A 14,374-nucleotide genomic window follows, 5' to 3' on the forward strand; every position below is an offset into this window, starting at 1 on the left:
AGAGGCTTTCGGATACAGTGTCAGTTTGACAGTCGTTTGTTTGTCTCTGTTTGGATTGTTAGACCACTGCCAGTTTTTCTACCCAAGGACATGGCTTATCATTTAGGTGTAAAAATGTAAGTTAATTGCCAACCAACTCTCAGTCGTTGTCTGGTAGTTTCTCTTTATTATCCGCAATATGGACAGGAACCATGCCTTCTATTTCATTTATGCGCACTGCACTCTGCATAGAGTAAAATATCAGTGTTATTAGCTCTCAAACAGACAGCTTTAGAGACATCTAACACTAATTCTGCGTAAAGAGCCTCCGTGAATGAAGTAGGATAGGGTGCTCACCGGTGATCTCAGGGCGGGATGAAAAATATCTAAGAGGGGCCTCGAGGTTGAGAGAAAACAGTTGAACACAAAAAAGGGGGTGCAGAGAAAAGTGAAAAACGAGCAAGACAAGCAAAAAAAAACAAAGCCAGCGATCACACACACACACACACACACACACACACGCGCGCGCGCGCGCGCGCGGAAAGTCGCGTACCAATGGCAGCGCAAGCTGAAAGCGAGGACGCAGGGAGGGGCGGAGACTACAGCCCCCAAAATCCCCTGCGGCGCCTCCTCCCCTGGCGTCAGTCTCCTAGGCAATCCCGGTAAATAAAGATGGCGACCTCCGGGAGAGATCCCCAGTTGCCGAAGCCTTCCTGGCTCCAGGGAGCCGTGAGCAGTTCACGAACTGGAGCCCAGTCGAAACTGCTGCACTCAGAAAAGGAACGTCAGTTTCTCTGGTCTCCTTTTCCCATGGGGCAGAGACCTAAAAATACTTTCCGCAAAACCTCCTCCGACCTACTGCAGCAGCTCATTCACTGCTATCAAGAGTCGGACGTGGACAGAGATTACGATGACCAGGAAGAGGGCGAGGGAGAGGGCGAGGGCAAAGTGGAGTTCGAGGAGTCTTCAGAGTCCGAAATGCTGAAGTTTGAGGTGTGCCTTCCCCCCACCCCTTACCCCCTCACTTCCTTCTCCAGCGGTCGGACCCCTCACCAGCCTGCGGCTGAGCCCATTCCTAGGGCTCCTTGCCTCCAGGAACGCCTCTTCCTTACTGCTCTGAGACTCCCTCTCTCTCCTTCCCATTTCTGTTACCCGATTTCCTCACCCTTTGCCTGAAATATCTTCAAGTATATCCTTTATTTTTCGTTTGATTTCTTAAGAGTCAAGTTACACAGCATCTTTGAGGAAAAAGTTCTATTTGTATGGGAGTTATGGCTTGACGGTGTTGTGAATAGACAGACTTCTACTTCTGCACCCCCTGCACCTTTTCCTCATGACTGAAATACTCCAACACTCTCCCCGATGAAGGAGTCCCTTCATCCTCCTTCCTCTAGGAAAAAAAAAAAAAATTACCCTTTTGAAATAATCTAAGTGCTTCCTCAAAGACCAAGTGACTTGAAAGTTTTCATATATATTACTTCTGCCAGGGGTATATGGTGCATTATACAAACAACACACACTGCTCACTGTGAGAGTATTTCAGGATGTGGGGAATGTTCCCAACATTCCCACCTGTAATGCCTCGTTGGCAGCTTGGCCTTTCACACTAATACAGATTCCCTCTTTTCTACAATACCTCTTCTAAACATGACCCAATTCCACTTACACTTATTAGCATCCTGTTCCTTCCTTAGCCCGTTGCCTGCCTTCTTATCCCTTTCCACTTCACATCATGTCACTTCTTTCTCTTGGCTTTCTAATACATTATTTGCTTTCTTTTTTTAAAAAATTTTTATTGGAGTAGAGTTGATTTACAATGTTGTGTTAGTTTCAGGTGTACAGCAAAGTGAATCAGTTATACACATACATATATCCACTCTTTGGATTTGCTTTCTTTTGATAAACTGTTAGGTTTTCCTCTTTGTCTTGCCTGCCAAGAAACATAACTTCTTTTCTTAATTCAGTATTTTTCTTAATTTCAGTAGTTTTTCTTTAGATTAGGTTTTTCTCTTCCCTTTCCTCCTTCTTCACAGTATAAATTGCTTCAAATTCTTTTCAGAAGTAGATATGATACAGAGAAATAGAAAGTTTCCAACATCCTGTTCTGTGATACTCTTCTGGCATCCCCTCTGCATCATTGCACCTTTTCCTAGTCACCTTTCTTTCCCCCTTGAGGCCAAACAGGTTTCTCTTTGTTATGCCTGTTCTCTTTCACCATCCCCTTTCCTCATTTGTCTTACTTTTTCTTGTTCTCCCCTCTGTAACTTGCAGTGTCTTCTGTTACTCTGATTCTGCCATTGACTACTTACATTGTGTCTCCACTTGGGTTCCCTTCTTTTGTAATGTCCTTTTGTTCACTTTCTACATTTGGCCCAGTTTTTTCCACCCTCATCCCCCGTTTTGTCGTCTTCTACCTCCTTCTACATGGCCTAGTTACACATCAGTTTTGCTTAAAGTGGACCACAGAAAATTACTACTTATTTTGTTCATCTTTTGTTGATTTACTTTGCCATGCTTTACAGTGACTACTGGAAAACTGTAGCGATGTTTTTACAACTTTCAGGTGTTTGTATGGCTTCCACCCCAGAGGAATTAACAAATGAATCACCAGGTTATTCTAATTAATGCATGTTCTTCAGCTGTGGGGTTCATTAGTACCCTTGTTAATCTGTCTTCAATATGCCATTAACAAACCATAGAGGGAGGGGGTTGACTTGAACTAGTTAATCCTTTTTGGCTTGTAGGCTTTTGTGTGGAAAAAGTTTATTATTTCTTCTATTTATATTCTAAAATTAATATTTGTTTTGTGTTCTCACATTCTCTTTTACCTTTTTATAGTGTCTCATATGTTTTGATATGCTGAATAAACCAAAAAGGTTTCAGAGGAAACATTTGGACTTTTATGTTCAGTGATTTATTTTCCATATCCTAGCCCGATTAAGATTTATAATGCTCTGATGGTCAAAATGATTATTAAGTGCCTATAACGTAATTAGCCTCAGTGAACTTGAGGGAGTTAGGGCAGACCAGCTGTTCAGAATATTGCCTTTGGAATTCAAAGATCTGTATAAAGCCTTTTGTTTGTTGTGAGATTTTGAGCAAGTTACTCATACTCTCTGTGTCGCATCTGCGCTACAGGAATTATAATACTATCTACCTCATGGAGAGCTGTGAAAACTTAATGAGATCCTATGTGTAAACTACTTAGCACAATATATTATTTACACTGTTACTAATCCAAGTAATAACTTACCTGTTCTTATCTACTAACTACAGCCCATCAGGTGACTTCATTAATTTAGCCTTCATTGAACAAGCATTCACAAGTGATTGCTATATTGGAAGTACTCTGACTCGACAGGGCAGAAGAAATGTCTGGGCCTGTGATATGTTTCTGCTGCACAAAAACCACTCCAGTAACTTTATGTGGATGATAATGCCTGCTCATTGGATAGTTGTGAACATCAAATTTAATGGGAAAGCCTATGTTAAAGTTCTTAACATAGTGTCTGATACAGTGCAGGCTCTCAGAAAATTAGAGATGTAATGCATAATAGCTACAGTAATGGTAGAAAAAGATGAGAGTGTGACGGAGGACATACATGGTCCCAGCTCTCAAGGTGAGATAAGAGTGAGTGTTCATCCTGTGAAGAGATGTGTACAGATGATAGCCGGGTTGCAGGCATGGCGGAAGACTGGAAAGGAAGTCAACCCTTACTTGGGTGCAGAGGTGGTGTGTGGGCAGGCAGACGGCAGCTTTTCCAAGTGGTGGGTTACAGGTGAGAGCAGAAAGACAGATGAGGTGGGGGCCAGGTTGTGGAGAGCTCTGTGCTGTTGTAGGGACTGTGGACTTGACGCTAAGCAGCAGGGACCTGCTCTTGTGGCCAAGGGAGGTTAGATAAGAAGATGGTGAGCCTGGAGGCAGGGAGATCAGTGCAAAGAGGAGCAATATCTCTGGGGAAGAGACGAGAGTCTGGATTAAGGCAATGGGAATGGAAAGGAAGCTAGAGAGAAATACGTATTTAAAATATTTAAGATGAAACACTTACTAATTGAATATCGGAAGTCTAGGGTGACTGCTAGGTCTGTGGCGTGTTCCGGGGGGAATATTAGGGCCACTGACCACCATGGGAAACAGGGACAGGTGGAGCTGTGCATTCAAGAGTTGGGTATGTGAATCATAGGCCTCTGGAAATCAGGAGAGGAGGGCTCAGGGTCAGAGACCTGGAAATCATCAGCATTGGAGTCTGTGAGATCATCCAGGAAGAGAAGAAAGAAGAGAAGGAGAGGGCCAAGAAAAAACCCCTGGGGGTACAGGTATTTCAGAGGCAGGCAGATGAAGAGGATTCAGGGGAAGAAACTGGAAAAGACTGATAAGAGAAAAAGGAGAAGGAAGAGAGCTGAACAGGAGGGAAGCCAGGGCAAGAAAGGGTGTTGAGAACATTGGCGTGGGTTATGCCTCCAAGAGGTTAAGTGGGAAGAGGCCCAAAAAGGGCTCATTAGGGACCTTCCTGGCCGTCCAGTGGTTAAGACTTCGCCTTCCAATGCAGGGGATGCGGGTTCCATCCCTGGTCGGGGAGCTAAGACCCACATGCCTCGCGGCCAAAAAACCTAAACAGAAGCAATATTGTAACAAATTCAGTAAAGACTTTTAAAATGGTCCACATCAGGAAAAAAAAAAAATCTTTAAAAAATAAAATAAACCCAACAAATTATTAAGCCTCAAATAAATATTTCTTAAAAAAAAAAGGGTTCATTAGCTTTGCCTATTTGACAGTCACTGTAGACCTTGGCCCATGTGGATTTTGTGATGTGAAGGCAGCGGCCTAAGTGAAGCAAGTTGAGGCGTGAATGGGAGGTGAACAAGGGAGAAACTAGCTTGGCTATTAAGGGAAACTATAGCTATAGCTAAAGGAACATGCAGGACTGAAGAGAGCCCTTGTAGGACAGAAGGGACTCACATGCTCGTAGAGCTGGAGAAGTGACGGCTTGGAGAATGACAGTGGAGAGTGACCGGTTGAAACCACAGGCAAAAGAGGGCAACATTGATGATCCCTGAACACGGTCTCTGGGGAAACAGAGGGTGCTGGACCCTGAGTGTGGAGAAGGAGCTGACCTCCTGTGAGACCCCAGCAGGAAGCATCAGGACAGGTGCACGATGTGGAGGGGCTGATGTCTGACCATTCCTACCTTGCCTCGGAAGTGGAAGAGAAGGACTGAGAGGGTCCCCTGCTGCGAGTGAGGACAAAGGAGTGGAGGCACCTGACAGCTTGAGGAGGGGGCTGGAGATCTCACCAGCAAGGTGGAACGTGAAAGGCAGCTGAGGAAGAAGGGGACCATAATAGCACCATAGCGCCGAGGCCCAGCTAGAAGCTGACTTGAACGTGGCACCAGAGTGGGCCTTTCCCGCCCACTCAGCCCCTCGGGGGGAGAAGTAGTCTTGTTATTCGTTCAGCCGGTGTTTTAGCACCAAACATGTATTAGGTACTGTATCCCTCCTCCCCACCTACGCTTTCGCTATTTGAACTCTTTGTAGTTTCCCCAACGGGCTATACTCGCCGTTGCCTTTGGGATCTTGTACATGTTGCCCCTTGTACCTGCAATACCCTCTTGGCCCTCTTCTGCCGTTTCTTCCCCTTTGCCAGAATAACTCACAATTTTGGGTTTCAGTGGTTCTCTCACCGAGGAAGTCTTTGCTAACCCCCTACTCCCCACTACAACGGCCATAAAATGGGTGCCCTGCTCCTAGTGAAAGCACCCCGCCTACCTCTATTGTAGTTTATCAAACTCCTGAAATAGTTTGTGTACTTGGATGACCTGTGCTTCGTATGCTGGAAAGATTTTTATCCCAAATGGATGATGAACATGACATAATCCCTGCCCCAAGGCAGTAGTTGAGCGTGAAGTTGATTCAGGTTTGGGTACGCATGGGGCAGTTGCAGTCAGGGGCCAAGGAGTCAGAGACTTGAGGGTAGAGAGACATTGAAATTGCCCATGGGAGACCCAGTAGAGAAGGAAGTATAGTTAGGAGGGGACAGATAGACTCTGAGGTAAAGGGAAGGCTGAACAGACCAGAGATTTTGTTGTGGTCAGAGACCAAGTTCAGTAGGTGTTGGAAAGGTTGAAGGATGGGCAGCTGTGGGAGCCGAGAACAATGGAAGACTTGAGGTCTGAGGTTTCTAGGGTGGAGCAGTTTAGCATGATGACTAAGTCCAGGGCATGCCCAGGGGAGTGAGTGGCTGAAGTTGGCTAGAGATCAATTTTAAGATGTCTGGAGTTGAGAAAATAAAGGAACATGTATGTGTGCATGTACTTGGAATGGTCGGGGTGTTGAGTGGCCCTCCTTAGGGATTCTGAAACCACCCAAGATACAGATAGGGCTGGTCAAGGTCTGAAGATGACCAAAGACCAGAAGGGAGAGACATGACACTGGCAAATGGCAGGAACCTCAAAGGATGTGTGAGGGGGTGGCCGTGAGGAGTCTTGCCCTGGGGCTTTGGGACAGTGCTGACAGTGTGTCCAGTCTCTGTATCAATGGCTGTGTTGAAAAACAGATGTCCACCTACTGTAAATAAGGGATTCTGTAGTTTCTTGTTCCCAGGAAATGGAGGGGGTGGGCCACATGGAAAGTTTTGGGAGGGAAGGTAACACTCTCTCACCTCTACTCCTTCCCAGGCCTACTATAAAAAATTGCAACTTTGTTTAGAAAAGTAGATCTCTTTCCCCCATTTTGTGAACAGGTTGATTGGTATGGATGAATAAGATGTGGAATTTCTGAATTCACCATTTTGTGCTGTCAGCTGCCATTTACTGGGGACACTTGCTGTGTTCTAGGCACCACGCTAAGAGCTTTATGTTCACAGTTATTTTTCATTCTCTCCAAAACATTAAGAAAAAGTAATAATATATAGATGAAAAATTATGAGTCTCAGAGAAAACTTTGTCTCCCAAAGTCATATATCCAAAATGGCAGATCTGGGGTTCAAACCAGCTGTGCAGTATCTCCGTTTGAGTGATATTTGCTTCTCTGGGTTAGTGGAAATGGGGGAGGAAAGAAAGCTCTTTACAGTAGCACAAGCCTGCATACTTATGTCCTTAGTACTAGAAGCCTGAGCAGCATCATTGGTCCTTGAATGAGTATAGAAGACCCGAGAGAGTGTTTTGCCATCACAGTCCCTATACCAGTTGGTTAGTAATATTGGCGTGACTGACGTGGTTACTTGTATTTTGTGTCCTCGTGCTGATGTTAGCGTGTTGGTCATAATGGAGCTGAAGGCAGCACAAACACAGCACGAGTCCATCTATTATCTGTTCTATCTGTCATTATTGGGGGAGGGGTGTGTTGGGCCACCACTGGTCCAGGGTATCTATACACTAAGGGCCAAGCTCCTTCTACAAATGATATTACCCTTTTAATTAATCTTGTAAATTGTATGAATCCAGCAAAATTAGCCAGTACAAAGTGAACTGAGGACCTGTTTTCTCCAGCAAGAATACCAGATGTAGAGAAGTAATTGCCTTAATTTGATGTAAGCATCCTTTGGGTTGTGGACAAGCAGTCAAGTGTAGTGGTTAGAACTGCCCTGGAGTCAGACAGATTCGGATTTGTATTCTGGCTCTGTCACATACTAGCTATGTGGTTTCAGGCAAGTTAACTTCTGTGAGCCTTACTTTCTTCATTTGTAAAATGGAGCTAAGCGTACCTCCCTCAGGATTGTCAGGAGGATTAAATGAGTGGACCCACTGAGAGCTCTTAGCACAGTGCCCAGAACAGAAGCACTAAATCAACGTAGCTGTCATCACTAATATTGATGCTTCTACTGCTACTGTGTTAATTCTGCTTTGAATACCTAATACAAGCAACCACCTGAAAGTTCAGCAGCAATACATTGATTTGACCGATATTTTCTTAATCATATGTAATATGTATGGGTCTTCGACACAGTTTTTTTTTAAATTACCATTTCCTTTATTTATTTATGGCTGCGTTGGGTCTTCGTTGCTGTGCACAGGCTTTCTCTAGTTGCAGCGAGAGCGGGCTACTCTTGGTTGCAGTGCACGGGCTTCTCATTGCAATGGCTTCTCTTGTTGTGGAGCATGGGCTCTGGGTGCATGGACTTCAGTAGTTGTGGCACGTGGGCTCAGTAGTTGTGGCTCGCAGGCTTTAGAGCACAGGCTCAGTAGTTGTGGCGCATGGGCTTAGTTGCTCTGCGGCATGTGGGATCTTCCCGGACCAGGGATCGAACCCTTGTCCCCTGCATTGGCAGGTGGATTCTTAACCACTGTGCCACCAGGGAAGTCCCAACAACACAGTTTTCTTTGGTAAATTTTGGAAGGCTCAGCTCCCAGATATGTAATATAGTAAATAAGTGCTGGGTATGATGAGGTGGATTACTTCTTTTCTAATGGAAATCCTTTCTTTGTCCGCCTCTCTGGTTTTTTTGCAGGGAGAATTTGATGGGGTCCTGAGACAGGAGGTCGTGGCTGAGAAACTCTACAAACTGGGGCGCTCAGGCTCTGGGACTGAGCAGGTCTACCTCAGTCTGACTTTATCAGTGAGTATGAGAAGCTCACCATTGGCTGGCTACATCTTGACACTGGTGGGACCACATCCATTTTCTCTGGTACTCATACCGTTTTTGGTGGCCCCCAAATCTCAGAGTCTTGCATGTGATGGAGAATGGCGATGAGTTATTTATGTTTGACATCAAAGAGCCCTGGCCAGTCCAATAATCAGCCCCCTTGCCCCCCGCCAAGTTCCTTTGTTTTCATTTCCTTCACAGTCTGTTTCTTTCATCTTAAGCAGTCTGTTTTATAGTAATCAATGCTTTCCTTCCAGGAGGTTGAATTTGATTCTGTAAAACCAATCAAAAACTCTTTAAGAATTTTCTTTCTGATCAGTGCCAGGACTACAATTTATATCTGAATCCAAGGGAACAAAATATTTTTGTATTGACTTTTTTCCCCCTAAGTATGTCAAGAAATCAGTAACTGTGAGCTGTAGCTCACTTTCTAAAAGGTAGCTATTATGAAAGAGAAAAATGTATTGTTATTCATCAATTTTCAAGATTTCAATACCAGCACAGAATCTTTTTTTTGTATGTATGTATTTCTTTATCAATCAATATTATCTATTTTGCTTACATTTATATATGACATGAAGTTGAAAACACTTATTTTTTCCAAATTATTCTGAAATGTTTCTCTTTAACTAAAATATGGTATACTGATATATTCTTTACTGTAGATTTCTTTCTTTTTTTTTTTTGGATCCTTTTTTTAAAATTTATTTATGGCTGCATTGGGTCTTCGTTGCTGCGCGCGGGCTTTCTAGTTGCGGCGAACGGGGGCTACTCTTCATCACGGTGCGCGGGCTTCTCATTGCAGTGGCTTCTCTTGTTGCAGAGCGTGGGTTCTAGGCACACGGGCTTCAGTAGTTGTGGCACGCGGGCTCTAGAGCACAGGCTCAGTAGTTGTGGCGCATGGGCTTAGTTGCTCTGCGGCATGTGGGATCTTCCTGGACCAGGGATCGATCCTGCGTCCCCCACATTGGCAGATGGATTCTTAACCACTCTGCCACCAGGGAAGTCCCTGTTTGGATCCTTTTTTTATGAAACCGGTGGCAAAAGGATATTTGGGAGTACAGTGGTATTTTATTGCAGTACCTTTTTGTATGTTATTGGCCATTTAGATTTGCTAAATGCCTCTTGTAGTCTCTTGCCCATATATTTATTGGATTGTCCATCTTTATTAATTTGTGGATATATACTCTGGATATGTATTCTTTGTCAGATGTACACATTATCTTCTCCCGGTGGCTTGGTTTTTGACTCTCTTAATGATATCTCTTAATGAACAGAATTTCTTAAATTTGAGTGACATCAATATTTTTTCTTTCATGATTAGTGCTTTCTGTGTCCAATTTTAAAAATCTTTGCCTATAGAAGTATCATAAATATATTTCCCTTTAGTTTCTTCTAGAGGCCTTAATGTTTTATCTTCTACACTTAAGTATATTATCAATTTTGAATTATTATTATTATTTTAACATCTTTATTGGAGTATAATTGCTTTACAATGGTGTGTTAGTTTCTGCTTTATAACAAAGTGAATCAGTTATACATATACATATGTTCCCATATCTCTTCCCTTTTGCGTCTCCCTCCCTCCCTCCCACCCTCCCTATCCCACCCCTCTAGGTTGTCACAAAGCACTGAGATGATCTCCCTGTGCTATGCGGCTGCTTCCCACTAGCTATCTGTTTTACGTTTGGTAGTGTATATATGTCCATGCCACTCTCTCACTTTGTCACAGCTTACCGTTCCCCCTCCCCATATCCTCAAGTCCATTCTCTAGTAGGTCCAGCACAGAATCTTGACTCTAAATTTATCATGAGAAGCTGTAAGAGCAGAGTACTCAGTATTTCAGCTTCTTTCCTCATTTTGTTTCTTTATAGTCCTAGAAAATTAATTTATTTCTTTTGCTTTCTTGTATTGTAAAGCATTAACTGCTCCGTGAAGGTCCACAGAGTAAATGCAGATATGTAGGTGAAAAAAGCACACTGAAATTTTGCTACAGCACCCTAATTTGCCTCAAGCATATACAATTCATAGCAAGGCTGTTTTATCTTGGATTTGAACTAGTAAACTGTCCAACAAATGTTAAGCCCTTTTTACCCATGCTGGTTTCATGGCATGTCCTTTGAGAACAGCATACGAAGGCTCTAATCTTTTACTGTTTTCACTTTACAGCATTTTATGGATGACTCAGCCAGTCAGGCAGTAATGTACAGGGACCCTGTGTGCATTGCACTATGTCAGACTTTGGAATGGAAGATAATTCCAGTAGCGGTACATCTGTACACAAGTCCTTTTCAATCAATACTCTACGTATGTACGTAGTGCTACGCCTTAAATTGATCTACAAGAAAGCACAATCCTTCAAATCTTATTTCAGCTAGATGGACTGAAGCTTCTTACTTTGCCACTGACCTCCTTACATTTGAGATATTACATGTTGAATTACTTTGCCCTAATAGCCTGTCTTACTGAATACACTTTCTTAGGGTTGGCCAGGTTAGTGATTTTTCCCGCCTTATGTCTTAACTTATGTTGCACATAATTTTCTAACTTTCTCTAATTACTTGTGTACACAGTTTCTCTCCTACCCAAAGTCGTAAGTTTCTTAAAGGCAAAATATAGCTCTAGCCCAACTCTGTACGTGTTTCTCATCATGCCAAGCTTAATGCCTTGTATGTAGTAGGTCATCAGTAATTTACTTATTATTGTTCTAGAGGCCTTTATTATCATTCTTATATTTGAGAACTTGCTTATCATGACACTTTGGTTGGCTTTTTCTGACTCTGACATCACAGCGTAAACCAGTGACATGAGTCTTTGTTCCAAGGGACCAAATTCCCCTCCAACCCCTCGTGATGTTCACTAGATGCAAGATTTCATGGAAGGGATCTTGGACAAAGATTCAGGAGACTTGGAGCTGCTTTTGTGTTGCTAACTTGCTAAGTGATTTTAGGCTATTTACCTACCTCTTTGTACCTCACATTCCTCATCTCTACACTGGGGATAATCTGCCCTACGGATCTCACAGGTTTGTTTGATCAGATGAGATTATTGGGAGAGAGCTTTGAAGCCTGAGGGAGCCTAAGAAGTATTGTTATTAATGATCACTCGATTAGGTGTGAACTCTTCTAACATTTCATTTGAATTCTAGGCATTTGCTTTTTCTTTTCTTCTACTAGATAAAGGCTTTGGCTTTATTGCTTTTATGTGTGGGTTTTTTTAAATATAAAACTCTGCTCTAAAGGTCTTCATGAACACTGCTTTAATTTGCCTTTTCATGTTGTGTATGTTCTTGCTAACAACACTAATTTTCCAAGCTATTATTTCCTTCAGAAGAATGCATTTTTGGATGGGGTTTGTAGTCTGTTTTGAGACCCTATTGGTAGTAGGCTTCAGATTTTATTCCCTCACTTCTACTGTACTTTCAAAGGAAATTCTGGATTTCTTTCTGTCAACCTCTATTTCCAGATGTCTTGAGAAGCCTGAGTACTCATCTGTTAAAGCAACATTAAATCTTTTACCTTTTATTTTCTCAGGGTCTTGATTTAATTGACATTAGCATCCTCTGTGGATACATTCACCTGCAGAAGTTGGATCTTTCAGTAAATAAAATTGAAGGTATGTAATTGTCATTCTAGTAAGTCAGTGGATTGCTGAATTATTTAAAAATTTAAGCTTTGCAGAATGTAATATACTTTAATACTACCAAACTTGATATAAGTGCTATTGCGGATCACTTTACACATTGATCCTCTGTCTTCCATGGAAAAAAAGCACCTATAACTGATGACAAAGGAAAAAGGCAGAGGTCAGCAAACATGCTACATTATGCGATGGTTGAGACCCACTCAGTGATATTAAAGAGCGTCAGATGGAATGTTTGCTTTGCTTTTTCTTTTCAAGAGATGGATCATTACTTCTTTAATGCCTCCTGAATATTTGATGATTCCCATTTCCTTCCCTCTTTTAGTTTATTCAGTGTAGATGAATTAGTTCTTTTTACCCCCTTTAATGGATGCTTTTCTTTATTTTGCTTTTGCATCTACATCTTAATCCTGGCTAGCTACTTCTGTTCTTATTTGAACACCAGGGATTCAGAAATTTATTCTTTCCCCCTCTCTTTGCTGTCTCCATATAGTTAGTGGGTTCTTACAAGTCTAACTCTGCCATTTGTGGTTCCATATAAGGTATCTGTTGTGATACCTTAATCACATTGAATGAAATTAGTCACATTTTCTTCAAACCTTGATACTTGTTTCTAATTTTCTGACCCTATTTGAAATTTCTGACCTGCTTCTTTCTTCATTGATCACCTTTCTGTTCACTTTAGCTTGTTTTTTTTTTTTTTTTTTTTTGCGGTACGCGGGCCTCTCCCGCTGCGGAGCACAGGCTCCGGACGTGCAGGCTCAGCGGCCATGGCTCACGGGCCCAGCCGCTCCGTGGCATGTGGGATCTTCCCGGACCGGGGCACGAACCCGTGTCCCCTGCATCGGCAGGTGGACTCTCAACCACTGCACCACCAGGGAAGCCCCACTTTAGCTTTTTAGAAGACGATTAAGTGTTGCTGATATGGACTTCTCTTATTTCTTCTTCCCATCTGACTGCAATAATTAAAATTTACTCTTTTCAATGGCTAAGAAGCATTCTAGCATATTTTAATTCTTAAAATGCTACTGTTTGAAAGGCTTCTTGTTAATTTTTTTCTAGTTTCATAAAACTTATTTACGGAAAATTACAAACGTGCACAAGTAGAGAGGTTTGTAATGAATATTCAGGTTCAACAATTGTCAGCCCATGGCCCATCTTGCTTCATCCATCCTTCCCAGGGTTATTTAAGGCAAATGCCAGATATGTTATCATCGGAAAGAATTTTTAGTGTTAATGGCAGGTGCTCTCCCCACACCCCATACCTCCAAGATTGGTTTCATTTACTGGTTAAGGGATTGCAGGGTTGGGGAGACTCCAGCAATCTTTTGTGCGCGGCAAAGGGGAAAGCGATGTGGCTTCATACCCTTGCCCCTTGAGCAAGCAGTCCCCGGTAGCAAATGAAGCTTTCCTCTTCAGCTCGGTCTCCTTCAGTCTTTTATGTCCCCCTTTATTAACTCATCAAGTGTTCGAGAACTTATTGTGTGTAAGGCACAGTATATATTTTTCTTCTCAAGAGAACAGCTTTATTGATGACCTGATATGGACCAGATTTCAACTTGCATCAGAATCACCTGGAGGGGACCTGTTAAAACACAGATGCCTGTGCCCCACCCTCAGACTTTCTGATTCCGTAGATCTGGGGTGGGACTTGAAAATTTGCATTTCTGATTAGTTTCCCTGGAAGCCAGTACAGGACCACACTTTGAGAACCACAGTTGTAGACATGAGGAGCTCCTGCCATCTGGTGGACAAGGAGGTCACTACACCGAGTAGGGAGAGTTAGAAGCCCAGCAACCCAGAAGGTGGATTTTTCCTATCAAAGTGATTCGAAAGCATTGAGCATCTACAAAGTGTGAAATGTACTCACCATCCAAGTGGTAGCTGCTACTTTTGCTTCAAGACAGAGCTCCATGGTACAGCACTTACCTGCCCACAGAAAGATCAGCTCCAAGGGGGTATGGGGGCCCGTGGAAATTAAGAGGGTCACGATCACCGTTGACAGATATGGAGCTGAGCTCAGATGGGACAAATAGGCAAAACTTGTAAAGCAATTACAGTTTCTTCTTAGCTTTCCTCTCACAGGCAGCCTTTCTGGATTTGCTCATGAATTCCCACCAAAGTGTTGATGTCTCAGTGTTCTGTTCCTCCTAGAACAATTTCATAAAAAA

The 14,374-nt window shown here is 42.8% G+C and overlaps 1 protein-coding gene across 1 annotated transcript in view; it reads left to right on the forward strand.

Annotated features, from left to right (window-relative positions):
- Window positions 1-642: 642 nt before the first annotated feature.
- Window positions 643-14,374, forward strand: part of LRGUK (leucine rich repeats and guanylate kinase domain containing) — a 118,867-nt gene continuing 105,135 nt past the window's right edge. Inside the window, exons 1-3 of the mRNA XM_079931954.1 lie at window positions 643-972; window positions 8,427-8,534; window positions 12,095-12,176. Coding sequence (XP_079788080.1) covers window positions 652-972; window positions 8,427-8,534; window positions 12,095-12,176 — 511 coding nt within the window. The 5' untranslated portion in view covers window positions 643-651. The remainder of the gene's footprint in view (window positions 973-8,426; window positions 8,535-12,094; window positions 12,177-14,374) is intronic.

This window comes from Stenella coeruleoalba (genome assembly GCF_951394435.1).
Source record: "Stenella coeruleoalba genome assembly, chromosome: 9".
Taxonomy (NCBI): domain Eukaryota; kingdom Metazoa; phylum Chordata; class Mammalia; order Artiodactyla; family Delphinidae; genus Stenella; species Stenella coeruleoalba.